The sequence below is a fragment of the Rhinolophus sinicus genome, chromosome X, assembly GCF_036562045.2.
Source record: "Rhinolophus sinicus isolate RSC01 chromosome X, ASM3656204v1, whole genome shotgun sequence".
Classification (NCBI taxonomy): Eukaryota; Metazoa; Chordata; class Mammalia; order Chiroptera; family Rhinolophidae; genus Rhinolophus; species Rhinolophus sinicus.
In genome coordinates, this window is record NC_133768.1 from 74,335,991 (window position 1) to 74,356,796 (window position 20,806).

Below are 20,806 nucleotides of genomic sequence, written 5' to 3' on the forward strand. Positions count from 1 at the left end.
CAGTTATGTTAATATCAGATAAAGTAGACTTTAAGACAAATAATATTACCAGAGAGAAAGACGGGGCATTTCATAATGATAAATAGGTCAATTCATCAAGAAGACATAACAATCTTAATTGTGTTTGCACCTAATAGCAGAGCTTCAAAATACATAAAACAAAAACTGATAGAACTACAAGGAGAAAGAAACAAGCCACAATTATAGTTGAAGATTTTAACATCTCTCCCTCAGTAATTAATAGAACAACTAGACAAAAAAGTGTATCAGTAAGGGCACAGTAGATCCAAACAACCTTGACTTAATGGATGTATTTTAGATCACTCTACCCCAAACCAACTGAATACATATTCTCTTCAAGTCATGTGGCACATTCACCAAGATAGTTCCATATATGCTGGGCCATAAAACAAACCTCAACAAATTTAACAAGATTGAAGTCATACAGAGTATGCACTCCAACTACAATGAAATCAAACTAGAAATCAATAGCAGGAAGATATGTGGAAAGTTTTAAACCACATACATCTGAAAGGAAAAATCAGAAGGGAGACTAGAAGATATTTGAATTGAATGATAACAATGACAATATTAAAAACAAGACAATGAAATCTAAAGAGGAAGATTGCATGGGGGAAATGCATGGCCCAATTAAAATTGGGAGAAGTAATAAGGTGGTATGTGCTTAGGGATGGAGAGACTAAGTGGAATCATGACAGACAGAAGGAAGAGAAAGTAGGGGTTGAAAGTTTCCTCAGGAATGTGTATTAGAACATTGCTTTGACGATAACTAATAACCTGTGGTCTCCTTACTGATCACAAATCTCTTCTTTGGCCACCAAGCCCTCCTCCCCAAATCTACATGGTTTATTTTTCATGCCTATGTATGTAGATGAACACTGTAACTTTTCAGGTAGGGAAATGATCTGTAAGAAAAGCTATGCAGCAAATACAGTTGCTGCAGTCTGTATTAAGTCTGACAATTAAGTTCATGAACTCATCCTACAAAAAGTGCTATATGCCTCATTGCTGAATATCACTACGGTCACCTTTGAAGTACTCCCCGTGGGAAGCTATGCACCATGATGCCAACGCCTAGTCCACCCTTCAAAGCAATTTTGGAACTCTTTCTGGAATGGCCATCAGAGCTATTGTCCTGTTCCCCTTGATGTCCTGAATTTCATCAAAATGTCTTCCTTTCAATATTTCCTTTATCTTCGGGTAAAGAAAGAAGTCATTGGGGGGCAGAGCAGGTGAGTAGGGATGGTGTTCCAATACAGTTATTTGTTTCCTGGCTAAAAACTCCCTCACAGACAGTGTCGTGGGAGCTTGTGCGTTGTCATGATGCAAGAGCCATGAATTGTTGGCGAAAAGTTCAGGTCGTCTAACTTTCTCATGCAGCCTTTTTAGCACTTCCAAATAGCAAACTTGGTTAACTGTTTGTCCAGTTGGTACAAATCCATAATGAATAATCCCTCTGATATCAAAAAAGTTTAGCAGCATCATTGCAACAAGTTCTCGAACTTAATTGTCAGACCTTGTATAGTGGATGTTATTATACAAATTTAGTTAATACACCATCTAAGCCTAGGCGACCTGGATGCCCTTGGTCCTTACTCATGTCTGTTTGCATGTGTGCTTACATACATCCTGTTTATGGCCTACCTTTTCTCACACTATGCTCTCTGTTTGGAAAGGTTCCTCCCATTGTCAGCCAGCCTAAACATCATCCACACTTCTCAGAGGCTACCTTCTCTATCGTAGATATAACAATCTTTCATGATGTATCCTCAGGTGGACAGCATCTCTTCCTAGAAGCTTTTGTGGAATTCTTATGCCACATTCGTATTAGGTTTTCATAGCTGGTGGGAAGGATTGGGGGCAGAGACCATGTTTGCATTGTCTCAGGGATCACTTGTAGCAGTTTGCTAATAGTAGGTGCTCATATCTGTTCTGGAATGAAAGAAGAAAGGAAGAAACCCCAATACGGGAAAGAAGGAAGAAAGAAGGGGCTTTTCTTAAGCCACTTCAAAGGAAAGTAATAACAGTGTGGAAATTCAAGGAAAACAGAAAGTTCTTATTAATACAACTCCTGGCTTTTCATGGACTTAGTATTCTTTGGAGTTTCTGAAAGGAATTTCTATGTGGATTACTTTTTAAAGAAGAGTATTTTACTTTTGTTTTACCCACAGCCCTCTGAACACAGAGAAAACACGTAGTAAGTGCTTGTTGAATGAAAGGCAAAATTATTTCCTGACATATCCCAGGGAGTATGTAGGTCCCGGGCCTAAAGGTCTGAAAGCCCGCCTGCTGTGTAACTTCAGAGAGACAGTCCATCCTCTCAGTACTTTCTCATCCGGAAAATGTCAACAGTGTGACCCATTCTACCTCAACTCTCTGGATTTTCCTTGAGAAGGTCAACAAAGACCTTCAAACACCAAAGACAAGAATGAAAACGGACCATCAGTAACTGTTGACTGAACATTGAGAACTCAATACGTAAATAAAAACTTACAGTGATTCCGTGCAGTCCAGGCAGCCCAGGATCCCCCTGAGAAACAAAGGCAGGACACTGAAGAGATTAATAAATCAAGCCTGTGGTATTTCATAGATAACTGACCTAAGATGCATGGGCATAAAAATGCATTGCTGAAGCTTAGGCCTCTTCTCTTAAGGTCTTGTGTTTTAAATAATGTATGAATTGGACATACTCAACCATTTACTTTTTCCCCTAAGATAAATCTGCACTCTAGGAGACAAGTATTATAGCCTTGGTTGAACAGGATTTCATATTTTACTTGGATTAATTGATTTTCACCTTTGCTAGGAACTTACCAATTAGAAAGTGCTTCTGTGAGCTGGTGATTTTTCTGCTCTTTTAGGAGGAAAGCAAAACCACCTTCCCATGTACCCTCATCCCCAGAGAATCTGCGCCCATATGTATACAATGCAAATCAGATATTTCAAGGGAGAATCAACAGAGCATACAGTCTCTGATTACGTTTTAATTACTTTTCAGCATCTTAAGTCACTGTATGAATCTGTAATATAGCCATCTTGTGGAAATTACTGTGTTCCACTGAGTCCAGGGTCTCTTTGTTCTTTGGCCAAGCTATTTAATAAAAGTTTGCTATGACAATGGCCATATTTTGACACCTGCTAGTGTTACCCTACTTGGCGTATGGTCAAAAATCAGCTATCTGCAGAATGGGAAGAGCACTGCCTGGGTTTTAGCTCTTCGGTAAACTGGCTGTGTGACTGAGCAAGTCACATAGTCTCAGTATACCTCAGTTTTGTTTTCTATAAAATGAGCAACATGAATCCAACAATCATGAGGTCCTTTCCAAGTCTAACATTCTATCTTCTGCTACGGCATCTATAGCCAAGAGCTCAAATCCCATACCTTCTCCAGTTTTCACCCATCCACCCGCATCACTCCCTTCCAAAGTTATTTCCAATGTTCCAGGCTCTGTGAATGAGTGGAAGGCAGAAAGATGCCATTCTCAGCTGAGCAAGTTTGGGTGCATCTTCCCCTCATGTTGGGCACATAGATTCCCATTTGTTACCAGGGAAATGACGGGCTCCCTTCCCACTGTGTAAGGGCAATAGGGTCAATCATTTGGCACTAGAGTTTACTAAGGGTCCACAGGATACCAGGCACCATACACCAAGAGTATAGTCACAAGAATAAAGTTCTTGTCAATTCGAGGAAGAGATGAAAGTTTCCCACCAGCTGCAGAGTTGATGGCCAGTTTTTGCCGACAGCCAGGGGCCCAGTGAAGGGTGATGGGCTGGTGTGCAGGGACAGAGAAAAGCAAGGCCAGGATCCTGGGCTGGTGGCCATGCTGAGATGGGCAGAGATACACATGGCTTCAAACCAAGGTATGCAGACATCAAGGATTCTTGAGCAGACAAAAGGTGTCTGCCTCCAGGAAATGTCTTGGCTTGTCAAAGAAAATGATACTCATGAAAACTATTTGTTTGCTGATCTGTCTCCTATTTTTGGTCTAGGTCCTACAAAGCAAATCTCTTTGACAGTATGGTTGCAAACATTTCTGTCAATGTTTCCACCACAAAGAGCTCAGGATCCTTTTTTAAATCCAACTTGGTCTGCTCCTTAGATAGAGATGCAGATGCTAGTTCTGGAAATGTTTTTATTGGCGGTGGGGCCCAGTACATGGGAGCTCAGCTTATAGCCTACTCAGCTGTCTGCCTTAGAGGCTCTTACCTTCATTCCTTTGAAACTATGTTGGGCAAGGACAGGTTCACCTTTAGATCCTTTCTGACCAGGAAGCCCCTGAGTAAAATAAGAAAAAAACTTGTGAAGAAATGCACACACACACACAGAATTTTGTTAATAGTATGATCTGATCAGATAGAGGCAGGAACAGCAAGAGGCTGAAATTATGTGGCTTATTCTATGGCAGAATTGGCTGTGATAAGGGGCAAAGTACCTCCCCTGAATGGGTGCTGTGTCTCAAAACTGTATGCCTACTCCCTCAAGCCCCAAGTCAGAAGTCTGTAAAGGGATTAGAAAGTAGGAGACTTTGAATCTATTTAGAGGCAGTGAAATTTTCTGTAAAGAGCCAGATAGTAAATGATTTACACTTTGTGGGCCATATCTGGGCTCTGTCCCATAATCTTCTCTTCTTCCTCACAATCTTTTAAAAATGTAAAAACAAGCCCCAAGTCAGTTTACTGACCCCTGATCTAAGAGATATCTACCAAACCACCTCCATCCTGTGCTGCTAACCACACAACTTTAGCTTCGACACCTATCTAAGAGCCTGGTGTGTCTCACTAACACAGAAAACAGCTCAAAGTATACCCAACCCGTCTATTGATCAGACTTTTACTGTCTCAGTGGCAGATGCTGGCTACTGTCTGCTAGATTTTGTCCTCCTGGGGGAAATCAATGTCCCTATACTGAAGGGAAGTCAGGATTAGTATTGGGGATAGGGTTAAGCTTTGGAGACTAAAGCATTGATTGAATGATGACTTCTTTGACCTCAAAAATCATAGATACATAACAATAAAAGAACAATGCAGTCCCAGAAGCACAAACTGGTTTCTTTTCTAACATTTCCTATTTCCCCGTATTCTTGTGGTCACTACTTTCATCAAAGAAAGGTCAAAGAATATCTATTCAGGATTCAGCAGGATTAGTAAAGATGTTTATTACCTCAAGAATTCTTCTCTCCCTGTCAGGGGCAGCATTTCCTTAGTCTCCTAGATATTTACTTTTTTTTCTTTTATATATATTTTTTCCCCCCAATTATAGTTGACATAGAATATTTTATTAGTTTCAGGTGTACCACCTAGTGATTAGACATTTATATAACTTACAAAGTGATCATTCCAATAAATCTCATACCCATCTGACATCGTACATAGTTATTACACTATTATTGACTGTATTCCTCATGCTGTACTTTACAACCCCATGACTATATTGTCACTACCAATTTGTACTTCTTAATCCCTTCCTCATTTTTACCCACCCCACCCAACCCCCCTCCCAGCTGGAAACCATCAAAGTGTTCTCTGTATCTATGAGTTTGTTTCTGTTTTATTTTGTTCTTTAGATTTCATGTGTAAGTGAAATCGTATGGCATTTGTCTTTTTCTGTCTCACATACTCCACTCAGCACAATACCCTCTAGGTCTGTCCATGTTGTTGCAGATGGTAAAATCACATTCTTTTTTATGGCTAAGTAATATGACATTGTATATATGTACCATGTCTTTTTTATCATTTCATCCATTGATGGACACCCAGGTTACCTCCATATCTTCGCTACTGTACATAATACTACAATGAACATATGGATGCATATGTCCCTTTGAAGTGGTGTTTTGGGTTTTTTCAGATAACTACCCAGAAGTGGGATTACTGAGTCCTTCCTTGTCTCTTGTTATAGCCTTTGTTTTGTTCTAACAGGACTTTATTGGGGAATAGTGTGTATTTCCAGGACCTTTTTTTATTTTTATTTTAATTGGGGAACAGTAGTGTGTTTTTCCCAGGACTCATTAGCTCCCTCCAAGTCAAGTTGTTGTCCTTTCAGTCTTAGTTGTGGAGGGCGCAGCTCAGCTCGAGGTCCAGTCCCCATTATTAGTTGCAGGGGTCAAAGCCCACCATCCCTTGCGGGAGTCCAACCAGCAAACCTGTGGTTGAGAGCCCGTGCTCCAACCAACTGAGCCATCTGGCCACCCAGGAGCTCAGCGGCAGCTCATTGACTTCATTCTAGTTGCAGAGGGCGCAGCTTGCTGGCCCATGTGGGAATCGAACTGGCAGCCCTGCTGCTCAGAACTCGAGCTCTAACCAACTGAGCCACCCGTCTACCCAGCCTTTATTTTACAGTCTGTTTTGTCTGGAATAAGTATTGCTACACCAGACTTTTTGTCATTGTTTGTTTCCATTTTCATGAAATATCTTTTTCCATCCCTCTGCTTTCAGTCTCTGTGTGTCTTTTGATCTGAAGTGAGTCTCTTGTAGGCAGCATATGTAAGGGTCTTGTTTTCTTATCCATTCAGCCACCTTATGTCTTTTGATGGAGCATTTAATCCATATACATTTAAAGTAAAGTACTGTTGACAGATATGTAGTTATTGCCATTTTATTATTCATATTTTTTATCTCTTCTCCTCCTCCTTCTTCTTCTTGTCCATTTAACATTCCTTGTAATACTGGTTTGGTGTTGATGAACTCCTTTAGTTTTTTCTTGTCTGGGAAGCTCTTTATCTGTCTTTTGATTCTAAATGATAGCTTTGCTGAGTGGAGTAATATTGGTTGTAGGTCCTAACTTTTCATTACTTTGAAGATTTCGTGCCAATCCCTTCTGGCCTGCAAAGTTTCTGTTGAGAAATTAGCTGATCGTCTTATAAGAGGCTCCCTTGTAGGTACTTGCTTTCTCTTGCTGCATTTAAGATTTCTTCTTTGTCTTTAACCTTTGCCATTTTAATTAAGATGTGTCGTGGTGTGGGCCTTTTTGCGTTCATCTTGTTTGGGATTCTGCACTTCCTAGGCTTGTATGTCTATTTCCTTCACCAGGTTAGGGAAATTTTCCATCATTATTTCTTCAAATAAGTTTTCAATTCCTTGGTTTATCTCTTCTCCTTCTGGTACCCCTATGATGGAATATTGGGCACTTGATGTTGTCCCAGAGGCCCCTTAAACTATCTTTGTTTTTTTTGGGGGGATTCTTTTTCTTTTTGCTGTTGATTGGATGTTTTCTGCTACCTTAACTTCTAAATCACTGATTTGAACCTCTGCTTCATCTAATCTACTGTTTATTTCCCTCTAATGTATTATTTATTTGTTATTGCATTCTTCATTTGTGACTGGTTCTTTTTTATGCTTTCTATCTCATTTTTGTGTTTTATATCTATTTGTTGAAGTTCTTCCTGAGATCGTTGAGCATCCTTATAAACAGTGTTTTGAACTCTGCATCTAGTAGATTGCTCGTCTCCACTCTGTTTCATTTCTTCCTTCCTTCCTTCCTTCCTTCCTTCCTTCCTTCCTTCCTTCCTTCCTTCCTTCCTTTCATTTTTTCTTTCTTTCTTTTTTTTCTGGAGCTTTGTTTTGTTCTTTCATTTGGGACATATTTCTTTGTCTCTCTATTTTGGCTGCCTCCCTGTGATTGTTTCTGTCTATTACGTAGGGCTGCTGTGTTTCTCAGTCTTAGTAGCCTGGTCTTATGTACCAGGTATCCTGTGAGGTCCAGTGGCTCAGTCTTTCTGGTCACCTGAGCCAGGTGTTCCAGGTGTGTTCTTTGTGTGTGTTGTGTGCGCCCTCCTCTTGTTATTGAGCCTTGGTTGCTCTTTGCACATCAATAGGAGGGATTAACCTTCAGGCTAATTGGTTCTGAGGACTGGCTAGGACTACAGTGGAGGAGCTGCTGTGCAGAGGCTGACCCTACAGAGCAGGATTCACTTTAGCAGGACTCTGCTGCCTGCCCAGTCTATCCTTTGTGTGTGTCACCCACAGAGGCAGCTGGGTGGTGCTCCAACTCAGCCTGAAGCTGGCCACCGGGCATACCATCCCCAAGGCCTCCTGGTAAAGGCCCCATGGCAGGTCAAGTTCATCCACAGCCTATGCCCTGCTCAGGCATGAGCCGCAAAGCAATTCGCAGATGGCAACCACCCATGCTGGGCTTGGAGGTGCCTTGAGAGGCCAAGTTGAGAACTGCAGGTGGCTGCTACTAGTGCCAGACTTGGGGCTACTCAGCAAGAGGTATATGGCACACCGAGGTCAGATGTTGCTTGTTTGGGTTTTGTGAACCTTTGAGAGACTTTAGGAATGGCTGCAGCATGAGACAAGACAGCCTGTTTGTATGGGTGGGTATGCAAGTTGGATGGGACAGGGTCTCAGGGAATCACCAGAGTGGGGCAAACAGTGTTAACCCTGTCGATGGAGACTCAGACATGGCAGCCACCTGCAACTGCATCCTGGGACAGGGGACAGCTCTACAACCAAATAATGGCTTCTGCTAGCACTTCTGTCTAGGAGAAAGTTGCCCCTCCAGCCCTTGCCCTGAAGCCATATAATTCAGTTCCTCCCCATATGTCCCTGGTTCCTTTCAAGCTGCTTACCCAGCAGTGGAACTCAGAGTGAGTGAGTCTGTTAGAGAATAAGTCTGTGCGTGGGCCCTTTAAAAGGGACACCTGGGATTACAGCCATCCTCTGCCTCACTCAGCCACCATCTCTACTGGTTTTCACAGCCAGAAGTTGTTGGGACTTCTCTTCCTGGCACTGAAACCGTGAGTTGGGAAGCTTGGTACAGGGCTGGGATCCTTCATTGGCCGGGGGGACCACAACAGCTGAGACATCCCTCCCAATTTTTAACTGCTACATGCGGGTGTGGGACCAGCCCATTCTGCATCTCTGCTCCTGCCACCAGTCTCGAGGTAGCTTTTTCTGTATGTCCTTAGTAGGATTTCTTACCTTCTAGACTTCAGGTGATTCTCAATTATAGTTGTTCTGTAGTTTATATCTATCTTTGATATGATCGTGAGAGGAGATAAGTACAGTGTTTATCTACTTTGCCATCTTGACCAGACAAGTCTGGATATCTATTAACAGAGATTTGATTTGCTCTCCTGTCCTGTTGCCATGGCAGTGTTTGAAGGCCTTTGTGACTCAAACAGCTCATCCTATGTTGGTAATATATCCTCCCCCTCCACCCCCACTACATATTGGTTTGGTCCTTAGATGTCAAAGTCCTTTATGACATGTATGTATGTCTCACTTTCTGATACATCTACTCACACCCACAACTTAGTCACTCAAGACAACAGTGCTGCTCATTCAGTAAAATGCCAATTAATTCCTGCAGCTCAGGATCTGTCTAATAGTGTGATTTTGAGCTAAATACATCACATCAGTACGCTTATTTGCTTAGATTATTTCAAGTGATGTTAAGAATGGGTTTGAAATTTTTATTTTTCTCTTTCCAGGAATTTGTAAAAACAACCTTGCAAGAGCATGGTATCTATTAGAACTATTTGAGCCCCATACGGATGAACAGAATTAAATAAAAGTGGTGATACCAGGATCCAATAAATGCTTTAGCAATCCTTCAAACAAGGGTTATGATGTAGGGGGTGGGTTGGGGAAGAGGACAGACTATTTCAGTGTAGAGTAGGATTTCTCAATTATTTCTCACTATTGACACTTTGGGACAGATTATTCCCTGATGTTGGGGTGGGGCTGCACTGTGCCAGTAGCATACCCCCAGTTATGACAACCAAAAATATCAATAATAACTATAAAATGTCATATGGGGGGACAACATCACCACTGGTTAAAAATCGCTGGTATATACCAAGCTTGCCAAGCCATTTGGGCCATTGTCAGTGCTTCCATGATCCTGTGTAGCTTTCCAAGTACTGCATTTCCCAATATCGTGTAATGTGAGAACACGTGAAGTAGCCCAAACATGTACTTTGCTCTGGAATTTTCTATACTCTTTTAACAATCTCTAAAAGTATGATTAAAAAAAATAATGACCCTAGGTAGTGTAACGTGTATATACCCTCCTGCAACTGGTATTCTTCTTTCGACTTTCAATGTGGTGCTGCCAGCATAGAATCCTCAATTAAACAAGGGGCTACAATGATTGCCCCAAAGACACTTGATGAGCTCTCCAGAGAGCAAAAAAAGGGTACACTTGGAGGCAAGCAAAGCCATTTGAAATAATGTACAAAGATCTGGCAGCGTACAGGTGGTCCAAGAAGCCCAGGATAGCCATCGGGGCCTGGAAATCCAACTGCTCCTTGAGTTCCATTACAGCCATCCAGGCCAGGCGGGCCTCTGGGTCCTGGCTGTCCAGGGTGGCCCTGTTCAAAGAGAAAAGAAGGGATCAAGTCAGGCATTGGACGCTAAGCTACTCCGATACACTCCACAGTGAGAGAAGCCAAGCATGCTGCCAAACTCTGGCTCCTTGTCCATTCCCTTAGCCCCATCACCGATGCTCGCATAGCTTTCCTTTATACTCAGGCATATGTGGCTGATTGCAAGTCAGTGTTACTCCTCCCAAGAGGATCAATGCTTTAACAGGATCCAAGCTGAAACCAAAAGGATCAAGCATAAAGAGATGGGATACACAAGGTGTTCTGACTTCACCTTCCCTGGGTACAGAGACTGACTAAGATGGGACTTAGCTGTCTGGTGGCTGAGCTTCTACTAAAATGGAATCATGCCAGGCCTTGGGATTCCTCAGAACAGACTGGAACCTGGGCATCCTGGCATGGCTTTCTGTATTGGAAGATTTGTTTGCATGGGAAATGATGCTGGATTTTGGTCAACAGAACAGAAGCAGTTTCTATAGCCCCGTCTCTCCCAAAAGTGGCTTGGTCAAAAATATGCAAGTCCTAGAAGAGCTACACTTTCAATCTTCTTTTGTCATTATCACATGTCAGGCTATTGCTTTAGTTAGGGAACTGTATCTTCTCTTCTCCATACTCACTACGGAGGTGGTTGTTTTGCTGTGTTATTAGTAACTAGTCACATACAGTTGGTCTGAATTCAATGTTCCAGAGTTTGGGCTTCCTTTGTGCATAGAGCCTACCTTTTTGTAGTGAATAACTCTTTTTCAGTCTGTCAAAAGGAGGTTGTGAGTTGAGTATAAAGAGATGACCTGAAAGACCAGATACTTAGATGGGTCAATAAAAGGTAGACTCCCACCCTCTCACACATACTTTTAAAAGCCAGGTATATATATTTAATGATTTGAGGGAAATATGTCATGTGTTCAAAAATCAACTTTTCAAACTATTAGAGGAAACAAATTTTTATCAAATTCTTATTGAGAAAGTGCTCCATAGAATTCTGTTTCCATTTTCATTGTTATTATAGTTGTAAGAGATAGTCTGTTAATGCAAAAGTGTGAATCTACACTGCTGGACTCATGGAATACTAAGTCCAGATGAGTGGTCAATAAACTTATCTTTGCAATAAACATGCTGTAATCTGTGCCTCCCCAGACTCGGGTGATGGTTTTTAGTTGCACTGGGGAAACCGAGACAGTTTATTAGAGTCATCAACCATTTTATTACCAAATGAGATGGCTATTCTTGTTTGCCCTGAAGACCTACATTTTACATTCCCCAGATCTATGCCTTGGGAGGCAAACTTTTGTGGACAGTACTGCCTAGGCTCCCTTTCCCTCTGTCTCCTAGTTGTATTTGGCCACTGGTAGACACAGGCAAGAGATTGAACAGCAGGAGGAGAAAGAGCAGAAGTTATTTATTTCCCTCATGCCCTCCCTCCCTGGCTGTATCTCTGGCAATGGCCACATTTCTCTACAGTCTTAGCTCCTGTCGGGCAACTGTTATTCCGTGGCTCTAGGTCTTACAGATTCCAGTATTACCATTCCTTATTTTCCCTTTGGGTCTAGGGGTGGTAATAGATTTGTGTTAGTTGCTTTACCATCCATTGTTGTTTCCCTCAATCCTGCCCACATCCTTTAAATATACTCTTCAGTCCATTCTTTAGTTAACCCCTTTAAGTATACTCTGTTTCTTCCTGGGACTCTCATCATCACTTTAAAATGTCCCCGCTAAGCTTGCTAGAGTTTATCTCTCAGTTGGGTAACAGAGATGAGTTAAGAAAAACAACAGGCTGGCTCAGTACTAAGGATCTTCTTTACTCCTGGGGCCTTGGTTCTGTTTGACATCAAGACCTTTGCCTGGGGTGGCCAGTTAGCTCAGTTGGTTAGAGCATGCTGCTGATAACACCAAGGTTGTTGGTTCGTTCCCCACATGGACTACCCATTGGTACCCACATTTTTTTCCTTGGGCTCTGATCCTTCTGTAGTTTTCTTGCCTGAACTCGATATCTCCTATCTGCAGGATTCCAGGGGAACTTGTTCACTCTTTCCTACCTTAGCTGAATTAACCTATAACCTGTGACTAAGATCTGTCAGCCCTTTCCTGTCCAGCTGATACCACAGGATGATGGATAAAGCATGTCTTGAGCTAGTCAGACTTGTGTTCCCATCCCAGCTTTGCCACCCCCAGATGTAGCCTCAGTTTTCCTTACATGTAAAATGCAGATGAATAATACTACCTCATAAAGTTGTTGTTACCATTAAAGTGGAAACAAAATTTTGTGGTTAAAATTAAATGAGACTAGTTTTACTGCATAGGAATTCAATAAATGGCAAGTCTTTTTCTCTCAAGCAAGTCAGCAAGAATAAGCCACCGGGCTGAGCTCTCAGTACCATGGAATTTCTGGCACATTGTCATTTCTGTTTATAGCTAATAATTTTACATATATGAGAGCCATCTTTCCAAGAGAAAGCTTTTTGAGGGAGGAAACCATGGTTCTATATAACCACAAGGGACTGAACACATAGAATGTGAGGATCTGCTCTGCTCCAGAAAAGCAATATTCCTCAGAACCCATATTTTAAAGAAAAAGTTTCCATTGGTGAGTGGTATAGCTTCACTTTGAAGATATAAATCTGGTGTGTTCATTTATGTGTCTCTAAGCAGGAAAGTGTTTGCGATCGACTCCACAGGAAAAGCTAAACATAAATTGTAAAGGACAACTCGAAAACTTCTGCTCTCAACTTATTTGAACTGAAAACATTTGATAAACATACATTTCTTGTGGATGCCTACAGCCCCAAATCACAGCTGTGATATCATTAAAAGCCACAGCCCTATCACCCCTAGCATACATTGTTTTAATGCTGAATATCTTGATGAATGTTTGTTTGTTCACTCTCTCCACTGGTCGTTGTGCCCCTTAGTGCACAGACTTCAATGACCACAAAATGACTACTTGCTCATTCGTGTTGAAATTGTCTACAGGACAGCAAAAATGGAGCTTTGGGACCCAAACCAGTGACACATATGTTAGCGATGAGCCAATATTAAGAGGGAAACCAGATCTGTGCAGTGAACTAGTTTATTAACATGTGCTGGGGAAGCTGTTGGTGTCAGCCAAACTGCTAAATAAATGCCGCTGAAAGTTGAGCAACATAATTAGTGTGACTGGGCCAAGGGTGTCTGTGTTTCCCTCTGTCTGAGGGAGTCCTGCCAGTCTGAGAACTGTTGATTTTATAGGCACCAGAGATTGAAGTCAGTCGCCCAAATATTTTTAGAGTTCTTACTCTATGCCAAATTCAGCCCTGGGTTCTCTGAGGCCTCTAAGAGGAGCAGAAGACATACATTGTGCTTTCAAGGAGCTAGATAAGACTACCATACAAGACAATCAATAAATACCATGGACCATATGTGGTAAGGAGCTAGAACGTGTAGGACAGACATCAAGGACTCCTACATCATAAATAGCTGGAAGAGAGTGGAGGAACAAGGAAGAAAAAAATTCGTGGAGTAAATGAGGCTTGGAGTCTGAAGTTAAAGCAATCGAAAGTAAAAAAAAAAACATATACAACCTTTGGTCAAAAGAAGGGCCAGGTAAAGGGCCAAGGGCGTGGGGACTTCTGGGAGCAGCACACTTATTTGGAGGAATCTGGATACCCACAACTCATTCTCCCAAGTAATGAAGCCCCAAAGACAAGTGATCAATTCCTACAAGCACTAGTGCTCTCTAAGTTACAAGTTGGAAGCGGAAGAGTCCAGCTGGATTCTGGGGCAGGTTCTAGCTCAGAATTGGAATCAGCCTCTGCATTAGAGGATTCACTTCCTTCCAACCCCCATTAAAAAGACACTACAGGAAGAAGGGCATAGTACCCCTGCCAGCTCTAAATCCCCCTCCCCTCTCATCTCCAGTGAAGCCAGCTCCACAGGATGAATGGAAGAGGCAGCCTCCCATTTGCTAGTTTCCCTTACCCACTGGCTCCCATAGGGACACAGCCAGGAGACAATGCCAAGGGATGTCAAAAAAGGACGGCCAATTCTATCTACTTATTTCCCCACGGGCTCATTTCTGGGTAATTTGCAGATTCTGCACTTGAATAAATGCAGAAATCTGATGGTCAATTTGCTGATACATGTAACAAATACAAGGTAAGCGAGGCTTCTGTTCTCCAAATCCATAAATGGATACTAGATCTGGAGAGAAAATGGATCAGATGATTATATCTTTGAAGGCAGATCCATATGCTTTTTCTGTACCCCCATAGAAGAGTGCTAGCACACAGCAGGTGCTCAAGAAATACCTATCGATTGGCGCAGAGATTTGAACCCCCTTCCCTGGCACTAGATGATTATGTACTGTCACACAAGAAGCTGCTAAGTAAGTATAGGGTTTCCACACAATATTTGGTTCTTCTCTTAAACAAGGTTGAAAACCATTGCTATAGACAAATAGCCCAGGCTAAAGACTAAATATATAGAGAAATGACAAAGGAAATAACTAAAATCTGATAGTAGAAGTTCCAAATACTGTATTTTAAGGGTGGCAAAATGTTACCATGGACTCTCCAATGGTGGGATAAGTGGGGATACAAGGTGAAAATGGAGAATCTAAGGAATTGGGTTGTACGGAGTGAGAAGGAGATGTCTGTAAGCTCTAAACTTCCCACTTATCACCAGCAAAGCCAGGTCCTCAGGATGGATGGATGAGGCTACCTCCAAGTGATCTTTGGAGTGGTCATTTTGTAAAAACTGAAGGAAAATTCACTCTGAAATGAGATGAGGCTGAAGAGAACGAATTAACTGGAATGAAATGTGTCAAGATATCATTAAGTATGTTTCTATCTAATTTCATATACCTTCTTAATTTTCTTATAATGCATATGTATGTGTTCTAATGTGGCACTGTCTCCACACTTCAAAACCAGTCCCTCAAGCCACAAGACACGACTCATTGATGGTTTCTTATGCTCACATATGTCCTTGCACCCTCGAACCATCTGATTTAGTGCTGCCTGTAACTGAATCCCAGGGAAACTGTGTGACCACTGCCCTTCAGACTTTATCATGCACAGCTCAACACTTGACCCTGAACATGCTTGCACGAGCCAGCATGTGTTGCAAAGGCCAAAATGCTTGAGCTATGAGGCAGAACTTAGAGATGATATTTTAAAATGCTTCTGTGAAAAACACTCACCAGAATCCCATCGATGCCAGGAAAGCCAGGAACTCCCATGGGACCCTAAAAAAAAAAGGAGTAGAGAGAGAAATGTAAGAGAAAATCCAGTTGGTCTCCATTTGATTCAGTGGGTTTGTTCATGTGATTCATGACCTAAGTTGTTAAGAAGTGTTTTGCACCCCTCTTTCCACATTGTACCACCTCGCTCCCTACTCCAGTTCCAAGTGATCACTTGCCTCTACTTCAGGTCTCAGACCTATGTGTGTTCTGAAACCAGTTCTTGTCTTAGGCAATGTGACGTTAGACCTAAAATTAAGGCTCAATAATACATACTATCTTGACATCTGGGAAAACCAGGAGAGCCTCAAATGGCCTAACCACAAGTCCCCGTCCCCACTGTGTTCCTGTAGATAAGGTCTCCGAGGCAAGCAACCTTTCTAATCAAACAGGCCAAATGCAGTTCATGCTTATCCCTGAGTAGTGGGTTTTACTTCCATGCTGGCCCACTGAATTATTCAAACAAGCCAATCACATCCTCCCTCAGGGAGCAAGGGACACCTCACCTTCTTGATACTACAAAGTCTGCTTCCCACAGCCCCTTCTGATTTATTCTGTTCCCAAGTGCAACACCCACGTGGCCCGGCATAGTGTGTGGGGTCCTCCTCCCTTGTGCTGTGAGTACATGTGACTAATAAACCTGTTGTCAGTCTCTTCTGTCCAGTGTCAGGTGTCATATCTTCGGCCATCTCCAGAACCCCAGGGTGGGAATCCCTCCCTCACCAGTGGGGTGAATAGGAGGTGATGAAAATCGGCAGGGAACATAAACGAGTAGCTAAATTCAGTCAGTCAGCCACCATGACACGATCAATTTCCTTTCTTGCATCTTTCCCCCTATATTTGTGGCCCGATTGCCTTTAAGCATTCTGAGCCCTTGATACCCAGTCGCCTTGCTTGAAATCCTGAATTCTCTTGCCCAGCTGATTGGATTTCGGACCCATGCCCAGTTCAAACCCACATGACTTCCCATCACAGTGATCCCACTTGTCTAACTAGTAGCTAATACATGTACTTTATGGCTTGCTTGCCATGGAATTCTCCCCAGAAATGGGCTAATCCATTAGTAGCACACCACCCAGCCTGTCTCTTATTAAATTATGTAGCCTGGCACCACAGTATTCAGGATTAGTATTACTCCCATAAGAGAACTGAGATTTAGAAACTTTACCTTCACACTTGTGACCTATGAGTCAAAGCAAAATCGAGCTTTGGTGTTCTTACCTTATCTCCTTTTGGTCCATATGATCCCAGAGGACCCGGGGAGCCCCTTACTCCTTTCAACCCTGATAAACCACTAGGGCCAGCAAATCCTTGAGGACCTGTTGGACCTTGAATTCCAATTGGTCCTGGTGTCCCCTAAGATGGACAGAGGAGTGCAATTAGTTAACAGAGGACTTAACATCAACATTTCCCATTTTCCTGTGCACAAACCACATTGTCATCACTTCACTAAATAATTTTGGCTTAGAGATCTGTGAAGCATGCCAAAGTTCCAGACACAGATCCGAAAAGGCTATTTTAGGGACTACTAAATTTATTTGGATAAAACATATTTTATAAGCACATTTAATAAGATTCATATGTACCAAGATCCTTCAGCTTTGTACTTCTTAGGAGATCAGTTATTCAGGCTGGATAATATTGTCCTCTTCCTAATTAATTCTAGTCCATCCATCAGATTGTCAAAATAGTGAAAGAACGGAATGCTGGAGAGCATCATGACATTTTATAACTCACGTCCAAATGGCCAACCACATGTTTGCAGTCAAGTCCAGAAATGGCTGTGCCTAAAGAACACAGCCTTCAAGGTCCAGAAAGGGGAGAACCTAGAAACCCACGGGTTGACCAACCTGTCAGACCTTACCTTTCTTAGCAGATCTTAGGACCCCATCACTGGAAACAGATGTTCACAGGGAAAACACACACACACACACACACACACACACACACACACACACACTCACTCACTCACTGTTTATTTGCTCCCTCCTCCTCTTTCTTTTTCCCTTTACCCCTGCCAACAGTACAGGTGTTGAAGGTGTAAAATCCAAGGGGCTTAGGAATATACATTATGTATCAATTATGATGGCAAGAGAGAGTAGCCTGAGGATTTTGAATGCCCTGGTTATAAAGCTTCTGTAACAATTAAGTCTGAGAGTTCAGACTGACATTTTAAAGCTGACTGAGACAGAGAATTAACCCCAGCGGGTGCAACACAGGTGGGCTAGTCTATCATTTAGAACAAATGCCAGCAGGGACTGAATTTTCTTGGCAGAAAAATGAAAACCATTATTAATGTTCATTACCTTTCAGAGAATGCAACACCCTATCAGGTAGAAAGCCATTTTCATAAACGCTTCCAATCTCTAACCCTCAGCCCCTTTACCGACTGTCTGCAATTTCCTACAGATCTGTGAAAAACTCTGAGAAAAGCCCATTAAACATGCCCTTTAATATCAACCTTCAAGTTTTACTTTTAAAAAGGTAGAAAACAGGACAGATGCTTTATGCAGTGGCTAGAGTCATGTACTGGAGATGCAAGTGGCCACCAGCTGAACAGGGCTGTTGGAGTACAATTCCCACTGTCAATCAGGCCCATGAAGACCTAGGACTCTTGCAGAAAAGTAAAAGATGCTCTTCCCAAGGAGGCGCAATTCTCTGAGAGGTGCCACCCACCACTCAACCTTTCCCAACACCCAACATGCATGCAGAATACAAAGGGTGCTAGGCTGCAGACTGTTTAATGAGCTTGTTTCTGAGAATGATGGGATAGAAGTTGAGTTTTCACTTTTTATGCTCTTACTTCCTGTTGTTGGAATTCTGTTTACAATGATTCTGTTCTTTATTACTCTTGTAAATTTTTACATCTATATGTATGTGAAACTAAAATGAAAAAAGAACAATACTTTAAAAACGTTGGGGTGCTGTTGAGAATGAACAAAGAAGTCTGAAATGTGGGCCTAGCTTTCAAGGCTAATGTACACAAAACCATAGCAAACAGTACAAGTCCGGAACAGAGCATAAGTGGTGCAGGGACACAAAGGAAGGGTTGGCCTTGGAGAATTTGTGGAATGCTTACATTCTACCCATGACTCGGGGGAGTCATGGGCCACACTGGAAACGCTGAGTGGGCCCCAAATGAAGTGGGCCTGCAGAGCAAGACAGGAAAGTTGAAGACGTGGTGTCGTAGGAAATGGGGAACTCTTAGAGGTTTGGGGACAAGAGAGGGATGGGAAGAAGACAGTGTTTCAGGGCTGAAACTCATCAGCCAGCATTCAGGAGAACATGTGTGTGTCAGCATGAGGCCAGGGCAGCCTGCCTGAGGCTGGAACAAGGGAGACAGATAAGAACCAGCTGTTGGTGGAGGAGGGGACTCCTTGGTGGGAGGAATGGGGGCAGGACTGGCTCACCGAGGCTGTGTTACTACTAGCAGAGAGGATGCAGTCAGGGCACTAAACGCTTGACCCAAAAGCTGAGCCCTGCGCAAAGCTTTCCTGCGTCAAGGGAAGGGAGGTGGAGAACACGATAAACCATTGAAGAGCTACTGAGAGAGCAGATTGTGGTGTGGCCCAGTTCCCACCTTGCTCACATCACTAGAGCCTGACCATAGCCTGGCATGGGCATATGGGTTGGCACACTGTAGCTCTGGTCTGTTGCCTTTGTGAGCGCATGCTCAGCGAGAATAAGCAAGGAGACTTAGGAGTGAGGCAATTCTACGGCTGGACTTAACAAGAAATCTAATTCCATCCAGAAAAGGCAGGGTTCCATGGCCTGCTCCCTTTCTCTTGGCTGGGTGGGCATGCTGAATCTACCACAGTCGCACAGCCGACTCCTCTGTTCCAGCCAGAGAGTCTAAAGTAAGTCTCTTAAAAAACTCACGGATTCATTGAATTCTAATTCTTTTTCCAAAATGCCATTTGAAATGACACCCTTGAAGGAAGGAACGTGGACTTCTGGGTTCCAGCTAGAAACCTCTCAGACTGGCCTAAGGGCCAGAAGCCAGGCCTGTGGGGTGTTCAAGGCCTCTGAGGCCAGCTCAGAACTGCCTCCTCAGCGTGGGGTTAGGCCCTTCTGGAGCCTGCAGTCATAGGATATGAGACAAGGCGCCTTCCCACCCACTGAGGTCCTTTCCTACAGTGGTACAGAGCACTGTGAACTAATGAAGATAACAAAAACAAACAAAAAACAAAACAAAACAAAAAAACCAGAGACATTTCTTTTGTGGGTTGTTTTGTTTTGTCAGCCATCTGTAGATATGCATACTCTGTGCTTATAGCTGTATGATCCTTTTCCCTCTTCTCCAATGCACAGGATTTCTGTCACAGTGCTCAGTGTACTACTGAAGCTTACTACTTAATCAAAGATGAACTGCATTTTTTGGGTTTTCCTCCAAAGAAAGCTATCGGAGGCACTTTTCATCATGGCCAGCAGAGGTCAGTGTGAGAACACAGCGGCTACAGATAAGCAGGAGGTTGGGTGGGCCTCTCCTGCTACACAGAAAAAGAAGTCAGGCCAGTCAGTGTCAGAGAAGTCACAGAAAGTTCGAGCAAGAAGGGCCCTTAGAGACCATTCCGTTTTATACATGGGGGAAAAAAAAGAAGCCAAGAGAAGGGGAAGGACTTGTTTAGGTCACATACTGCGTTTCCCTGAAAATAAGACCTAGCCAGACCATCAGCTCTAATGCGTCTTAATATAAGACCAGGTCTTATATTAATTTTTGTTCCAAATGACGCATTAGAGCTGATGGCCCGGCTAGGTCTTATTTTCGGGGAAACACGGTAGCTACTGAGGATGGCGTGGGGCTCAAACCAGACCTCCTGCTGCCAGTATGTGGCTCTTTTCCTGTTTGCCAGTGGCAGATGTCCTAGGGGGTCATTGAGGCTGCCCCTTCACCCCAGGCCTGCCCCTGGGACTGTCCCCATCAGTAGCCTGCAGCAGCCAGATGCTCACACATAATTTCCCTCTTCCTAGCTCTGATGATTTCACAGAACCAATCTGGAACACCATCACTGTTTGGACTGCTATCAGAATTTCAATGGCCTTGGACCAATGCCCTACTCTGATACATGTCATTTATTTTGGCAAATAGACCCAAACCGGGCAGAAGGGACTCCTCCAAATCTTCCCAACAAGCTCTCCTGTCTCCATCTGCCTGGGATTTTAAATAGGCACATCAGAGTGCAATTCTCAAGAGAATGAGCTGGGATTTGTGCCTAAGGCCAGGAACTGCAGGTTCAACAACTGT

General features: G+C 42.9%; 1 protein-coding gene across 2 annotated transcripts in view; it reads right to left on the bottom strand.

Annotated features, from left to right (window-relative positions):
• The window catches only part of COL4A6 (collagen type IV alpha 6 chain), a 330,706-nt gene that overhangs the window by 53,822 nt on the left and 256,078 nt on the right, over positions 1-20,806 (bottom strand). For both annotated transcript variants that reach the window (XM_074324271.1, XM_074324270.1), the window contains exons 4-8: positions 16,783-16,917; positions 15,523-15,567; positions 10,221-10,337; positions 4,229-4,297; positions 2,516-2,551 (exon numbers count right to left, since the gene is read on the bottom strand). In XM_074324271.1, coding sequence (XP_074180372.1) covers positions 2,516-2,551; positions 4,229-4,297; positions 10,221-10,337; positions 15,523-15,567; positions 16,783-16,917 — 402 coding nt within the window. The remainder of the gene's footprint in view (positions 1-2,515; positions 2,552-4,228; positions 4,298-10,220; positions 10,338-15,522; positions 15,568-16,782; positions 16,918-20,806) is intronic.